Source organism: Xiphophorus maculatus, chromosome 3, assembly GCF_002775205.1.
Source record: "Xiphophorus maculatus strain JP 163 A chromosome 3, X_maculatus-5.0-male, whole genome shotgun sequence".
Lineage (NCBI taxonomy): Eukaryota > Metazoa > Chordata > Actinopteri > Cyprinodontiformes > Poeciliidae > Xiphophorus > Xiphophorus maculatus.
Window position 1 is genome coordinate 9,826,844 of NC_036445.1, and position 15,711 is coordinate 9,842,554.

General features: G+C 38.7%; 1 protein-coding gene across 1 annotated transcript in view; it reads left to right on the forward strand.

Moving 5' to 3' along the window:
• The window catches only part of LOC102231237 (semaphorin-7A-like), a 61,998-nt gene that overhangs the window by 36,775 nt on the left and 9,512 nt on the right, over positions 1-15,711 (forward strand). Inside the window, exons 11-13 of the mRNA XM_005800406.2 lie at positions 13,279-13,394; positions 14,169-14,341; positions 14,801-14,856. Of these exons, the coding sequence (XP_005800463.1) occupies positions 13,279-13,394; positions 14,169-14,341; positions 14,801-14,856 (345 nt within the window). The remainder of the gene's footprint in view (positions 1-13,278; positions 13,395-14,168; positions 14,342-14,800; positions 14,857-15,711) is intronic.

The following is a 15,711-nucleotide window of genomic DNA, read 5'->3' on the forward strand; positions in this document are numbered from 1 at the left end:
CTATTACTTGTGGTGGGATTTGGGCTTAACGTGGCGACATAATTCGCAAAAAACTACGAAAAAAACCCCATTATAACTCAATGGGAAAAATCCTAGAAATACCCTATTTTTGAGGATTTGCTGTGTCGTCACAAATTCACCTAGAAATGCCATTCAAATTTCATTTTGTAGATACGTCTGTGATCTCTTCGAAAGTGAAGACGGCTCGTCGATACCAGTTACGGTTTGTCCACAATTTGCCTCTAAGCGACCCAAACTTTCTCATTTTTGCTGAAATTACAGTGACAGCCGATCTCGGTTCAGATCTGGGCACAACATTTCTTTCTCTCATCACTGTAAATGCTCTGAGTGAGGTACAGATATGAATCTCGGGACTATCGCAGAAGACACATTGAACTGTCATACGCTCGAAACGCTTTTCGAATATGTATTACGGTTCCCGAACAAGAAGGATTTGTTTCCAATGCTTTTTTTCAGTAAAGTGTGTTTGCTCAAACACACTTGTGTGTTTGAGAGCTCACAGCTCAGAGCTCACACCTGCTGAGACCATTATTTGCCATAGCAACGGAACTCAAGAGGCTATTGGCTGCTGATTTGGACTACGAATACGCATCGCTGTAGTTCTATCTATCCTCAGTTGAAACAGATCAGGACTGAGAACTGGCCTTTAGAACTACTGCTGCTATGGGCTGTATATAACTGATTTAACTCAGTAACTGTTACACATGGGATTAGTTTGGAACTTTAAAATGGAGCATAATAATAATTTCAAAATAAAAGCCTTGAATAGTTTTACATCAGGTAATTGCTGTTTTTGGCTTTATTTGACGTTTTCATCCAAAGCACTGTTACACATGGGATTACTTTGGAACTTTAAAATGGAGAATAATAATAATTTCAAAATAAAAGCCTTGAATATTTTTACATCAGGTAATTGCTTTTTTTGGCCGTATATGACTTTTTCATCCAAAGCACTGTTACACATGGGATTAGTTTGGAACTTTAAAATGGAGAATAATAATTTCAAAATAAAAGCCTTGAATATTTTTACATCAGGTAATTGCTGTTTTTGGCTTTATTTGACGTTTTCATCCAAAGCACTGTTACACATGGGATTACTTTGGAACTTTAAAATGGAGAATAATAATAATTTCAAAATAAAAGCCTTGAATAGTTTTACATCAGGTAATTGCTGTTTTTGGCTTTATTTGACGTTTTCATCCAAAGCACTGTTACACATGGGATTACTTTGGAACTTTAAAATGGAGAATAATAATAATTTCAAAATAAAAGCCTTGAATATTTTTACATCAGGTAATTGCTTTTTTTGGCCGTATATGACTTTTTCATCCAAAGCAATGTTACACATGGGATTAGTTTGGAACTTTAAAATGGAGAATAATAATTTCAAAATAAAAGCCTTGAATATTTTACATGACGTAATTGCTCTTTTTGGCCGTATATGACTTTTTCATCCGAAGCAATGTTACACATGGGATTAGTTCAGAACTTTAAAATGGAGCATAATAATAATTTCAAAATAAAAGCCTTGAATATTTTTACATCAGGTAATTGCTGTTTTTGGCTTTATGTGACTTTTTCATCCAAAGCACTGTTACACATGGTATTAGTTTGGCCCTTTGAAATGAATATTAACAAAAATTTCAAAATAAAAGCCTTGAATATTTTTACATCATGTAATTGCTCTTTTTGGCTTTATTTGACTTTTTCATCCAAAGCACTGTTACACGTGGTATTAGTTTGGCCCTTTGAAATGAAGCTTAACAAAAGTTTCAAAATAAAAGCCTTGAATATTTTTACATGACGTAATTGCTCTTTTTGGCTTTATTTGACTTTTTCATCCAAAGCACTCTTACACATGGGATTAGTTCGGAACTTTAAAATGGAGCATAATAATAATTTCAAAATAAAAGCCTTGAATATTTTTACATCAGGTAATTGCTGTTTTTGGCTTTATGTGACTTTTTCATCCAAAGCACTGTTACACGTGGTATTAGTTTGGCCCTCTGAAATGAAGCATACTGAAAATTTCAAAATAAAAGCCTTGAATATTTTTACATCATGTAATTGCTTTTTTTGGCCGTATATGACTTTTTCATCCACAGCACTGTTACACATGGGATTAGTTTGGAACTTTAAAATGGAGCAAAGTAATAATTTCAAAATAAAAGCCTTGAATATTTTTACATCATGCAATTGCTGTTTTTGGCTTTGTATGACTTTTTCATCCAAAGCACTGTTACACATGGTATTAGTTTGGCCCTTTGAAATGAAGATTAACAAAAATTTCAAAATAAAAGCCTTGAATATTTTGACATCATGTAATTGCTCTTTTTGGCTTTATTTGACTTTTTCATCCAAAGCACTGTTACACATGGTATTAGTTTGGCCCTTTGAAATGAAGCATACTGAAAATTTCAAAATAAAAGCCTTGAATATTTTTACATGACGTAATTGCTCTTTTTGGCTTTATTTGACTTTTTCATCCAAAGCACTCTTACACGTGGTATTAGTTCAGAACTTTAAAATGAAGCATACTGAAAATTTCAAAATAAAAGCCTTGAATACTTTTACATCAGCTACTTGTGTTTTGAGCATTATATAACTATTTTAACCCAAGGACTATTACGCATGGGATTAGTTTGGCCCTTTGAAATGAAGCATACTGAAACTTCCAAAATAAAAGCCTTGACAACATTTTAAATCGTACCGAACGGTGCACGTCCGCCTCGCTTAACGTTCTTGCGGTTCTCCGCGTGCCACTGGTGACGTCGCGGCGTTCTTTGGCGTCGACGCCGATTTGTGGCGCGACGACGCCGGGCCCGAACCCCACGGGCGCGCCTTGGCAGGCCCCGTCTAAATTTCTTCCGAAATTTTCTAGTTCTTCTTTATTTTTCTTCCGTAACCGTTAATGCGGCTCATACCGCTTGGTGCACACCTACAAATGAGGTATCAAAACCTGCAGAAAATTCACGCCATTCCAGCTATTACTTCTGGTGGGATTTGGCCTTAACGTGGCGACATAATTCGCAAAAAACTACGAAAAAAACCCCATTATAACTCAATGGGAAAAATCCTAGAAATACCCTATTTTTGAGGATTTGCTGTGTCGTCACAAATTCACCTAGAAATGCCATTCAAATTTCATTTTGTAGATACGTCTGTGATCTCTTCGAAAGTGAAGACGGCTCGTCGATACCAGTTACGGTTTGTCCACAATTTGCCTCTAAGCGACCCAAAGTTTCTCATTTTTCCTAAAGTTAGAGTGCGTCTCTGGCTGCTTAGAGTGAGAGATGAAGACAACTTTTTCAGCCCAAATCATTTTTGAAATCGCCATCACGCCCACAAATATCGCACGATTAGTATCAAAATCGGTCCTGACATTGATACGCCTGTCTGCTCCGGTAAAATGTTTTCGAAATTTATCTAGACCGTACGGTTTTCTGTCACGGTGCTTCAGAGCAAAGTCATGCGACAGGATTTTCTGAGGCTGTCTGAGGCTCTCTCCCATGTATTTGAATAGAATTTCAGATCTGGGCACAACATTTCTTTCTCTCATCACTGTAAATGCTCTGAGTGAGGTACAGATATGAATCTCGGGACTATCGCAGACGACACATAGGCCTCTCATACGCTCGAAACGCTTTTCGAATATGTATTACGGTTCCCGAACAAGAAGGATTTGTTTCCAATGCTTTTTTTCAGTAAACCGTGTTGGCTCAAACACACAATTGTGTGTTTGAGCATGTATGACTCACAGCTCACACCTGCTGAGACCATTATTTACCATGGCAACGGAACTCAAGAGGCTGTTGGCTGCTGATTTGGACTACAAATTCGCATCGCTGTAGTTCTATCTATCCTCAGTTGAAACAGATCAGGACTGAGAACTGGCCTTTAGAACTACCCGCTGCTATGGGCTGTATATAACTGATTTAACTCAGTAACTGTTACACATGGGATTATTTTGGAACTTTAAAATTAAGCATACTGAAAATTTCAAAATAAAAGCCTTGAATATTTTTACATCAGGTAATTGCTCTTTTTGGCTTTATTTGACTTTTTCATCCAAACCACTCTTACACGTGGTATTAGTTCAGAACTTTAAAATGAAGCATACTGAAAATTTCAAAATAAAAGCCTTGAATATTTTTACATGACGTAATTGCTCTTTTTGGCTTTATTTGACTTTTTCATCCAAAGCACTCTTACACGTGGTATTAGTTCAGAACTTTAAAATGAAGCATACTGAAAATTTCAAAATAAAAGCCTTGAATATTTTTACATCATGTAATTGCTCTTTTTGGCTTTATTTGACTTTTTCATCCAAAGCACTGTTACACATGGTATTAGTTTGGCCCTTTGAAATGAAGCATACTGAAAATTTCAAAATAAAAGCCTTGAATATTTTTACATGACGTAATTGCTCTTTTTGGCTTTATTTGACTTTTTCATCCAAAGCACTCTTACACGTGGTATTAGTTCGGAACTTTAAAATGAAGCATACTGAAAATTTCAAAATAAAAGCCTTGAATATTTTTACATCAGCTACTTGTGTTTTGAGCATTATATAACTATTTTAACCCAAGGACTATTACGCATGGGATTAGTTTGGCCCTTTGAAATGAAGTTTAACAAAACTTCCAAAATAAAAGCCTTGAGAAAATTTTAAATCGTACCGAATGGTGCACGTCCACCTCACTTAACGTTCTTGCGGTTCTCCGCATGCCACTGATTACGTAGCGGCGTTCTTTAGCGTCGATGCAAATTTGTGGCGTGACGACGCCGGGCCCAAACCCCACGGGCGCGCCTTGGCAGGCCCCGGCTAAATTTCTTCAGAAATTTTGTTTTTCTAGTTATTCTTTATTTTTCATCCGTAACCGTTAATGCGGCTCATACCGCTGCGTGCACACCTACAAAAGAGGTATCAAAACGTGCAGAAAATTCACGCCATTCCAGCTATTACTTTTGGTGGGATTCGGGATTAACATGGCGACATAATTCGCAAAAAACTACGAAAAAAACCCCATTATAACTCAATGGGAAAAATCCTAGAAATACCCTATTTTTGAGGATTTGCTGTGTCGTCACAAATTCACCTAGAAATGCCATTCAAATTTCATTTTGTAGAGACGTCTGTGATCTCTTCGAAAGTGAAGACGGCTCGTCGATACCAGTTATGGTTTGTCCACAATTTGCCTCTAAGCGACCCAAAGTTTCTCATTTTTGCTCATATTAGAGTGACAGCCGACCTCGGTTCATATCTGGGCACAACATTTCTTTCTCTCATCGCTGTAAATGCTCTGAGTGAGGTACAGATATGAATCTCGGGACTATCGCAGAAGACACATTGAACTGTCATACGCTTAAAACGCTTTTCGAATATGTATTACGGTTCCCGAACAAGAAGGATTTGTTTCCAATGCTTTTTTTCAGTAAAGTGTGTTTGCTCAAACACACTTGTGTGTTTGAGAGCTCACAGCTCAGAGCTCACACCTGCTGAGACCATTATTTGCCATAGCAACGGAACTCAAGAGGCTATTGGCTGCTGGTTAGGACTACGAATACGCATCGTTGTAGTTCTATCTATCCTCAGTTGAAACAGATCAGGACTGAGAACTGGCCTTTACAACTACTTGCTGCTTTGGGCTGTATATAACTGATTTAACTCAGTAACTGTTACACATGGGATTAGTTTTACACTTTAAAATTAAGCATATTGAAAATTTCACAATAAAAGCCCTGAATATTTTTACATGACGTAATTGCTCTTTTTTGGCTTTATTTGACTTTTTCATCCAAAGCACTGTTACACATGGTATTAGTTTGGCCCTTTAAAATGAAGCTTAACAAAAATTTCAAAATAAAAGCCTTGAATATTTTTACATCAGCTACTTGTGTTTTGAGCATTATATAACTATTTTAACCGAAGGACTATTACGCATGGGATTAGTTTGGCCCTTTGAAATGAAGCATCCTGCAAATTTCAAAATAAAAGCCTTGAATATTTTTACATGACGTAATTGCTCTTTTTGGCTTTATTTGACTTTTTCATCCAAAGCACTGTTACACATGGTATTAGTTTGGCCCTTTGAAATGAATATTAACAAAAATTTCAAAATTAAAGCCTTGAATATTTTTACATCATGTAATTGCTCTTTTTGGCTTTATTTGACTTTTTCATCCAAAGCACTGTTACACGTGGTATTAGTTTGGCCCTTTGAAATGAAGCTTAACAAAAGTTTCAAAATAAAAGCCTTGAATATTTTTACATGACGTAATTGCTCTTTTTGGCTTTATTTGACTTTTTCATCCAAAGCACTCTTACACGTGGTATTAGTTCAGAACTTTAAAATGAAGCATACTGAAAATTTCAAAATAAAAGCCTTGAATATTTTACATGAAGTAATTGCTCTTTTTGGCCGTATATGACTTTTTCATCCAAAGCAATGTTACACATGGGATTAGTTCGGAACTTTAAAATGGAGCATAATAATAATTTCAAAATAAAAGCCTTGAATATTTTTACATCAGGTAATTGCTGTTTTTGGCTTTATTTGACGTTTTCATCCAAAGCACTGTTACACATGGGATTACTTTGGAACTTTGAAATGAAGCATACTGAAAATTTCAAAATAAAAGCCTTGAATATTTTTACATCAGGTAATTGCTGTTTTTGGCTTTATATGACTTTTTCATCCAAAGCACTGTTACACATGGGATTAGTTTGGAACTTTAAAATGGAGCATAATAATAATTTCAAAATAAAAGCCTTGAATATTTTTACATCAGGTAATTGCTCTTTTTGGCTTTATTTGACTTTTTCATCCAAAGCACTGTTACACATGGGATTAGTTTGGAACTTTAAAATTAAGCATTCTGAAAATTTCAAAATAAAAGCCTTGAATATTTTACATGACGTAATTGCTTTTTTTGGCCGTATATGACTTTTTCATCCAAAGCACTGTTACACATGGGATTAGTTCGGAACTTTAAAATGGAGCATACTGAAAATTTCAAAATAAAAGCCTTGAATATTTTTACATCAGCTACTTGTGTTTTGAGCATTATATAACTATTTTAACCCAAGGACTATTACGCATGGGATTAGTTTGGCCCTTTGAAATGAAGTTTAACAAAACTTCCAAAATAAAAGCCTTGACAACATTTTAAATCGTACTGAATGGTGCACGTCCGCCTCGCTTAACGTTCTTGCGATTCTCCGCGTGCCACTGATTACGTCGCGGCGTTCTTTAGCGTCGACGCCAATTTGTGGCGTGACGACGCCGGGCCCATGCCCGACGGGCGCGCCTTGGCAGGCCCCGGCTAAATTTCTTCAGAAATTTTGTTTTTCTAGTTGTACCTTTTTATCACATGATCTATTTAAAATAAACAATAGCTTTGACAACATTTCTTGCTTCACCATATTCTGTGACAGAATTGGATTCTTCCAAATTACAAATCCATTCTCTTTATTAAAGAGAATGGAAAGAACTGCATCAAATATGCAAAAGAGGAGCAATATTGTAGTTCGACGGCTTAAAGATAAGATAAGATTTGTTTGTCATTGTCATCAACAGATTACAACGAGATTGAGACTTGCTCGACTCGAGTTAAGATGCAGGTTATGTGTATATACATAATATACAAAGATAAAGAAATAAATGCAGTGAGCCCTAAGAAGTTCCTTAGCTGAAATAAAAATAGCAGACTTGTAAAAGCCTGCAGAGTAACTGAAACAGTCAATATATCTATCAGTACACTGTTAGGGATGAAAAAATAAGGATCCATTTACTTTACCTCAGTAAGTCAGTGACAGATTGACCACCACAGGCACAAAGTGGTTTTGAGTGTTTTTGCCATGGAGGTTATACAGAAGCTTTCCTCAGGGCTGAAGAAATGTCAGAGATATATATCTGTTTTAGCCTGACTTCATGTTCCAGATTAGAAGTTATATTCCTTTATTTGCTGCTGTGCTTGGAAAGTCACACAGGAGAGGTTCATCTAGTTTATCAAAATTTCAGTCGGGAAAGAATATCAAAATTGAGAGATGTAAAACTGATTATTTCCGTAAAATATTGGGATGTTTGAGTCAAAGCTATGAAAAAGCTTCCCTAGTTTCTTGTCTTCAACTAATTAAAAATAAACTTGTGTAATTGTGGAGATTTAAAGGTAAAGTGTGAAGCTTTTTACCTTTAAGCAAATGTCCCCTCAGCAGTTTCTGCCTGCATAAATATGGCTAAAAACAGATTTGCCAAGCAGATGTCACAGGAGTTCAGTAACGTCACCCTTTCCCCTTCAGCTATTTCTTTTTGTGCTGATACACTGGTTTGATGAAAGATCTGAAAATAGCTGCAGACTGGATTAAAGAATCAGGAGAATAAACAGGAAAGAATGGAGAAAGTTATCTTTGACAACACCGAAGGATTTGAAGTCCATGAAAAAAGAGACAAAAGAAAACCAAGTGACAGCGTGAACCTGATTGATTATAAATGAGAAAGTGCCTGACAGGCAGAGTATTCAGGAAATAAAAATGTGCAATAAAAGGGATCACAGCTTCCCATTTTTATAGTGGAGAAGGTAAAACAATCTTTTATGTGACAAAAGACAAAAAAAACAATCTGACTCATTTTTACATCAAACTGACAGGTTATCTGGACAAGAAGAAGTTGTTTGTAGACAATAAGAATGAGCATTATTAAGAAGTGAGAAGAAAAAATAACTATTAGAAATAAAACCCTGCAGGGAAATGGCAACCAACGGTGGCAAGAGTGAGATACTGTAAACTATGTAAGCTGTGGCTGCTCAGATGGGAGGCGCACAGCCTATTGGGCAAAAAAGTGATGGCTCATTGCTGAAAATAATGACTCATCATCTTTCAAACTGAGAGTGCATGCACTATTGACTAACGGAGGAAAGCTGTACAGTCATGTCTGGAATTTCAGCTGCATCTTTTTATCTGTTGGAACTTTGTTCACTTTTATTCATAGAACAGACAAAATACAATTTTTCCGTTTTAAATTACAAACCTTCATACAATCCTCATGACTGGACTGCATAATATGTGTAGTGTTAAAAATCAGTGCTTGTGTCTGACAACAAAAACACAAATGGTGAAATTGGCCAATCTAAACAATTCAGTCATTTAACTTGGCAACATGAATACATTTCATTAAGTCAGAAGTTTATCTTGCTTTTTCCCGCAGCCTGCTGCGCATTAGAGCAGAACTTCGAATCCAGACAGCAGACCAATAAATGAGTTTCTTGGTAATCAGCTCCCTTGTCACTCTGTTAGAGCAGTGACATGCTGCTTCCACAAGCGTATTTACATATTTAAAAGATGCATTGACTTGAACAGCCATGGGACAAAAGAAACTTTCAATGAGTGTCACTTTGTTCTTGGAAAAACTAAGCGGATCAATCTGTGAAATGGGTTATAATTTGTAATAATTTGATGTAGCTGTTTTCTGCATAACTTTAAAAGTCTTTTAAATTGCCATTAGAGAAGTTTGGTCATCTTTTTAGAAATGCTTTACATTTTACTGAAGACACTTGTTCCAACATCATTACAATCAGACTGAGGTCTGTACTTTGACAGGGCCATTGTAACACCACAGCCATTTTGTTCTAGATTTCCTAGTGGGTTTGGAATCATTGCTCTGTTGACTCAGTTTGGGTCGAGTTTGAACTGCTGGACAAATTACTTCTGATTTGACTTTAGAATACTTTTGGATAAAGAAGAGTTTCTTGTGATGGGCTCAATAACTGTAATGTCTTCAGGTCCTGTGGCTGTAAAGCATTTCACATTTCTATGCTGATGGTTTGTATGAAGTATTTGTGTTGAAATATGCTTTTGTTTTTTCTCTGATCATGGCACTCTGCATAGAAAACAAATATGTTTGGTTTGGTCTTGACTATCTAAAAGAACATTATTTCTTACATGGAACATGTGACCCGTGGGATATAGGATGAAGATCTATATTTTTATTTTGTTTACAATTTTTCCAAGCAATACATGTTTTGACCTTCAGGTGACATTGCTGGGACATTTACTCTGATAATCCTAACTACTAAATCAGATTATTTTTGCTTACTTAATTTTGAATAGCAGACTTAAAGTTGTTTGCAAATGTCCGTTAATGTTTTCCCAGATCAATGGAAAGCCTTATGGAAAGTTGAAAGGAAAATGAGCAATTTAAAGTTGCTCATTTATTAAATCTTCATTTAATGGTTGAAGCTTTTCTATCAGATCATTACTGGTGCCTTTCATCCTTGTAAAACACAAATTTTCTTTATCTTGTATGCATGCTGCAGACCATGTTTTTCTGTGATCGTATTGGAAACTGGGGAACTTTCTTTTCTATAATTAATGAAACATGCAATTAATCTGAGCGCATCGTTTTCTATTATCTGCAAGGATGCCTTGCTTTAAACTGGAATAACATTGCCACATTGAAATGAGCATGAATTAACTAACACTTCAAATAGAAAACAGAGATGAAAGATTGAGAATGTAACTTCAAATATGGTGACAGTGATGGAAGCTGTCAAGTACGGTTGTTAGGAAACAGCAAAGTTCGCTGTTCTGGTTCCCCCAATTAGACTTTTTTTTTTATTTAATATTGGGCATTTTAATTCTTATGACTGCATGTTGTCACAATTTTCACTTTGAAATCCTTTTACAATTTCCTGCTTTCTTGTTACATATGATTTATTTCACTGACTTTGTGCCGTTAAGATGATAGTGTGTATGAAAACAATCACATGTTGCTTCTTTTATCTTAAATTGGTAACATAGAGGTTTCAGCACTTAAAATCCCAGTGAAGGCAGTAAACTTCTCCATCCATCCATCCATCCATCCATCCATCCATCCATTTTCTTCCGCTTTATTCGGGGTCGGGTCACGGGGGTAGCAGCTTCAGAAGGGAGGCCCAGACTTCCCTCTACCATAGATGAGGGTGGGAACGTAGATCGACCGGTAAATCGAGAGCTTTGCTTTTTGGCTCAGCTCTCTCTTCACCACGACAGACCGGTACAGTGCCCGCTTCACTGCAGATGCTGCGCCAATCCGCCTGACGATCTCCCGCTCCCTTCTTCCCTCATTCGTGAACAAGATCCCGAGATACTTGAACTTCTCCACCTGGGGCAGGACACCCCCACCGACCCGGAGAAGGCACTCTACTCTTTTCCGGCTCAAGACCATGGCCTCGGATTTTGAGGCACTGATCCTCATCCCGGCCGATTCACACTCGGCTGCGAACCGCTCCAGCGAGAGCTGCAGATCACGACCTGATGAAGCCAATAGGACAACATTATCCGCAAAAGCAGAGATGAGATCCTAAGGCCACCAAATCGGATCCCCTCAACACCTTGACTGCGCCTAGAAATTCTGTCCATGAAAGTAATGAACAGAATCGGTGACAAAGGGCAGCCCTGGCGGAGTCCAACTCTCACCGGAAACGAGCCCGACTTACTGCCAGCAATGCGGACCAGACTCTGACACCGGTCATACAGGGACCTGACACCCCATATCAAAGGGCCCGGTACCCCATACTCCCAGAGAACCCCCCACAGGGCTCCCCGAGGGACACGTTCGAAAGCCTTCTCCAAGTCCACTAAACACATGTAGACCGGTCGGACGAACTCCCATGCACCCTCCAGGACCCTCCTGAGGTTGTAGAGCTGGTCCAGTGTTCCACGACCAGGACGAAAACCACACTGCTCTTCCTGAATCCGAGGTTCGACTATCCAACGGACCCTCCTCTCCAGGACCCCTGAATAGACCTTGCCAGGGAGGCTTAAGAGTGTGACCCCTCTATAATTGGAGCACACCCTCAGGTCCCCCTTTTTGAACAGGGGGACCACCACCCCAGTCTGCCAATCCAGGGGAACTGCCCCCGATGTCCATGCAATATTACAGAGTCACGTCAGCCAACACAACTCTGCAACATCCAGAGCCTTAAGGAACTCCGGGCAGATCTCATCCACCCCCGGGGCCCTGCCACTGAGGAGCTTTTTAACCACCTCGGCGACCTCATCCCCAAAGATTGGAGAGCCAAACCCAGAGTCCCCAGGCTCAGCTTCCTCAATGGAAGGCATGTTGGTGGGATTGAGGAGGTCTTCAAAGTATTCTACCCACCGGCCCACAACATCCTGAGTAGAGGTCAGCAGCACACCATCCCCACTGTAAACAGTGTTGGTGCTGTACTGCTTCCCCCTGCTGAGACTCTGGATGGTGGACCAGAATTGCCTCGAAGCCGTGCCGAAGTCTTTCTCCATGGCCTCTCCAAACTCCTCCCACGTCCAAGTTTTTGCCTCAGCAACCACCCGAGCCGCATGCCGCTTTGCCCGCCGGTACCCATCAGCTGCTTCCGGAGTCCCACAGGCCACAAAGGCCCAATAGGACTCCTTCTTTAGCCTGACAGCATCCCTCACCGAAGGTGTCCACCAACGGGTTCGAGGGTTGCCTCCGCAACAGGCACTGACAACCTTGCGGCCACAGCTCAGATAAGCCGCCTCGACAATGGAGGCGCGGAACATGGTCCACTCAGACTCAATGTCCTCCACCTCCCCCGGAACGTGTTCAAAGTTCTGCCGGAGATGGGAGTTAAAGTTCAAAGAACAAGGGAGTCTCCAGGAGGGCCACTCTCCAGTACCCCCTCTAAGGAGTCCAAGCAGGGTGGGTAATCTGAACTGTCGTTTGGCCCGTAAGCACAAACAGCCAGGACCCGTCCCCCACCCGTAGGCGGAGGGAGGCTACCCTCTCGTTCACCGGGGTAAACCCCAACGTACAGGTGCCGAGATGGGGAGCAATAAATATGCCCACTCCAGATTTTCATGAGCTATCTGAAACAGTCATTTACATCTGCCCCACCTAAATATATTAGTCCAAAATTAATTTACATCAAGACTGTTTTTATATATACATCCAAAAATTTACCCCAAAAATAGCAGAAGGAAAAAAATTTAAACATAAAAAGACAGCTTTTTACTTGTTTGAAATGAAAACATTAACTGACACATGCACATTAATGTTAATTTATGCGTTACTCAGCCTTTTAAATTGGAATTACCAGTTGCAAATCCGTCAAATTGCATAATAATGACTGCCACTTAAGCTAAGCAAAGAAAAGTAAAATCCATCAAATATTAAAGTTTGAGTGGCACCAAAGGGTTTTCTTTTGATGTGATTAAAAAACGTCACATCTAACCTCCTCAATCTATGTCAAGTGTGTTCTCCTTCATTATTTCTGCAGATCAAGGCAAAGTTCTCAAGGTTCTTCACACCATCCAGGATGTCTTCATCATATCTCAGTATTCTCTGTTCCACAACGAAGGGCCTGTTCTAAATATGGCCATCGACTCACAAAAGGTACAAGTGATGCTTCAATAAAACATGGCAAAGTCTTATTTAGGTGAATTTATGCTTTTAATCTTTAATGATACTCTATATCTAAGAGAAAAAAAGGAACAGCTGTAGGAACCTCTTTTAAAAGACATAGCAAAGAAAATCTTTTCTGTATCTATGTCTCCTTCATGTGACCTGATTCTGTCAGTGAAAAGGGAGAAATTCAGCTTTCCTTTTTACTACTGATAAAGCTTAAACATCCACATATACATAATTTATTGATTGAATATGACAGTCAAATGAAAGAGATGTGATAAACTCACAACAAGAATCTTATCCATTTGGTGCATAAATTCAAAGCTTGGCTTTAGAAGATGCAATTGCTTACTGTCAGGTTCAAACAAAATGGCTACATAAAAACTTTAAAATCTTATTTGTTGACAGTCTTGGTGAAAATGTGTAAAAAGCTTTACAATAAATTCATATTTTATTACAGTAGTGTCACATTGGTGTCTAGCTCCAGTCTTCACGGGCCGGTGTCTTGGCAGTTTTAAATGTGTGTCTGCTCCAAAGCAGCTGATCCAAATGGTCCATTTATCTCCTTCAGTGTGTCACAGCTTACAGAGGCCTGTTAATGAACCATCATTTGATTCAGGTTGATGAACCAGGGAAAGAACTAAAACATGCAGAATGCCGGCCCTTTAGTCCTGAGTTTGGACACCAGTGATCTAGCACAATAAAAATTAGCGGCATTCAGTGATATATGTATACTAAATGGCTGAATCTTTTTCTCTCTAGGGTCACTTGTATGTCGGTACTGCTATGGAAGTCCAGCGTCTGCCTTTGGCTGACTGCAGGCGCTATGGCCACACATGCAGAGAGTGCATCCTCTCCAGGGATCCTTACTGTGGTTGGGACAAGGCCAGGAGGAAGTGCATCGCCATCCCGCCCGGATACAACGTCACAACTGGGTAAGTTTAGATATGATGTCATCACTGCAGCACTATTGGCTCATCTAATTGCAACCAACAGATAAAAGATACTTAATCAGCTAAGTTTCTTTAACACCTTTCAAGACTCTCAGGGGAAATGCCTAAATGGTTTGTGTGATAATCTCCTGCTCTAGAATGGTGAAACTAGCTTCAAATACCAAGACAGATAAAAATGTTAAAGAATGAAATTCTCAAATGTAAAGCCATGTTACGTTTTGACTGTCAAGCTTTTCTCTGCCATATTTCCAATATAAAAACAATAGCAACGACCTAGCCTATGAATAATTTCTCTTTTTTCCACCTATTTTTGCTGTTATGGCTCTGCTAATGTTAATTTATGAGTAATGCCAGCTTTATGAAAGAAAGAGACTCATTAGCCCCTTTGTGAAATAATTGTCTGCTCCTAATTCTGTCTCTCTCTCATTTTTTTCTTTACAGAACTCTTATTCAGAATCTCGATAGTTCCAACTCCTCCATTTGTGAGGAAGCTGCTGGTGAGCTCTTATCTACACTCTCCCACTCTCTCCCTGTCTTAATTAAACCAAAGTGGTAGCGTTTCTGTGCAACTATACCAAAAAACAAAAGATGACTATCATATAATTGAGCAGTGTCCAAATTCCCCAAAGGGACAGTATACTTCGATTTCATGACTTGCCCTGTCTCAAATCTCATACCCCAATGCAACCTTAACTGTGCATAGCAACGAAAGGCACTTAGTTAATCTGATGTTTGACATTGCATCTGTTTCAAGTTGTATCACTGGTTCCGGTTCCTGAAAACCAATATATTTTAGTCTTATTCAATTCAATGAAAGAACACCTTGTTTATCCCAAAGAAAAAGTAAATGTTGTCTTAACTCAGATCATCCAGGAATTGTCAAAGAGTCGTTGCAGATGATGATGTCATGGGCAGAAAGGATCTCCGGTAGCGGTCAGTCTTGCAACGAAGCTAGCATGTACGACAGTCTCATGACTCCCAAGCTCGACCATAAATCCTACTAATTTTCTAAATAATTCACAGTAGCATGGATATTGTTAGGTTTATTTTAGCAGAGCTGAAGACCCACTAAAATGTTCCACTGACTCGAGTTTTTTTCCTGCATGAAGTCAGTACCCTACAGATATGCATTTTATGTTCAAGGGGAGGTATTATGTAAAATGAATTTTTTTCTTTATGTTATTCCGTCATCAAAAAATACCTCGAGTGTTGCTTTTGATTCTTTCATGCGTGTTCGAGTTATTCTTGAATCTCCTGTGGCGTACATTTAGAGTTCCTAAAAAGCTTTCTCATATAATGCGGCAACTATTTCCATAAAGCCACAGTCTCCAAGCCCAGCTTTTGACTCACAG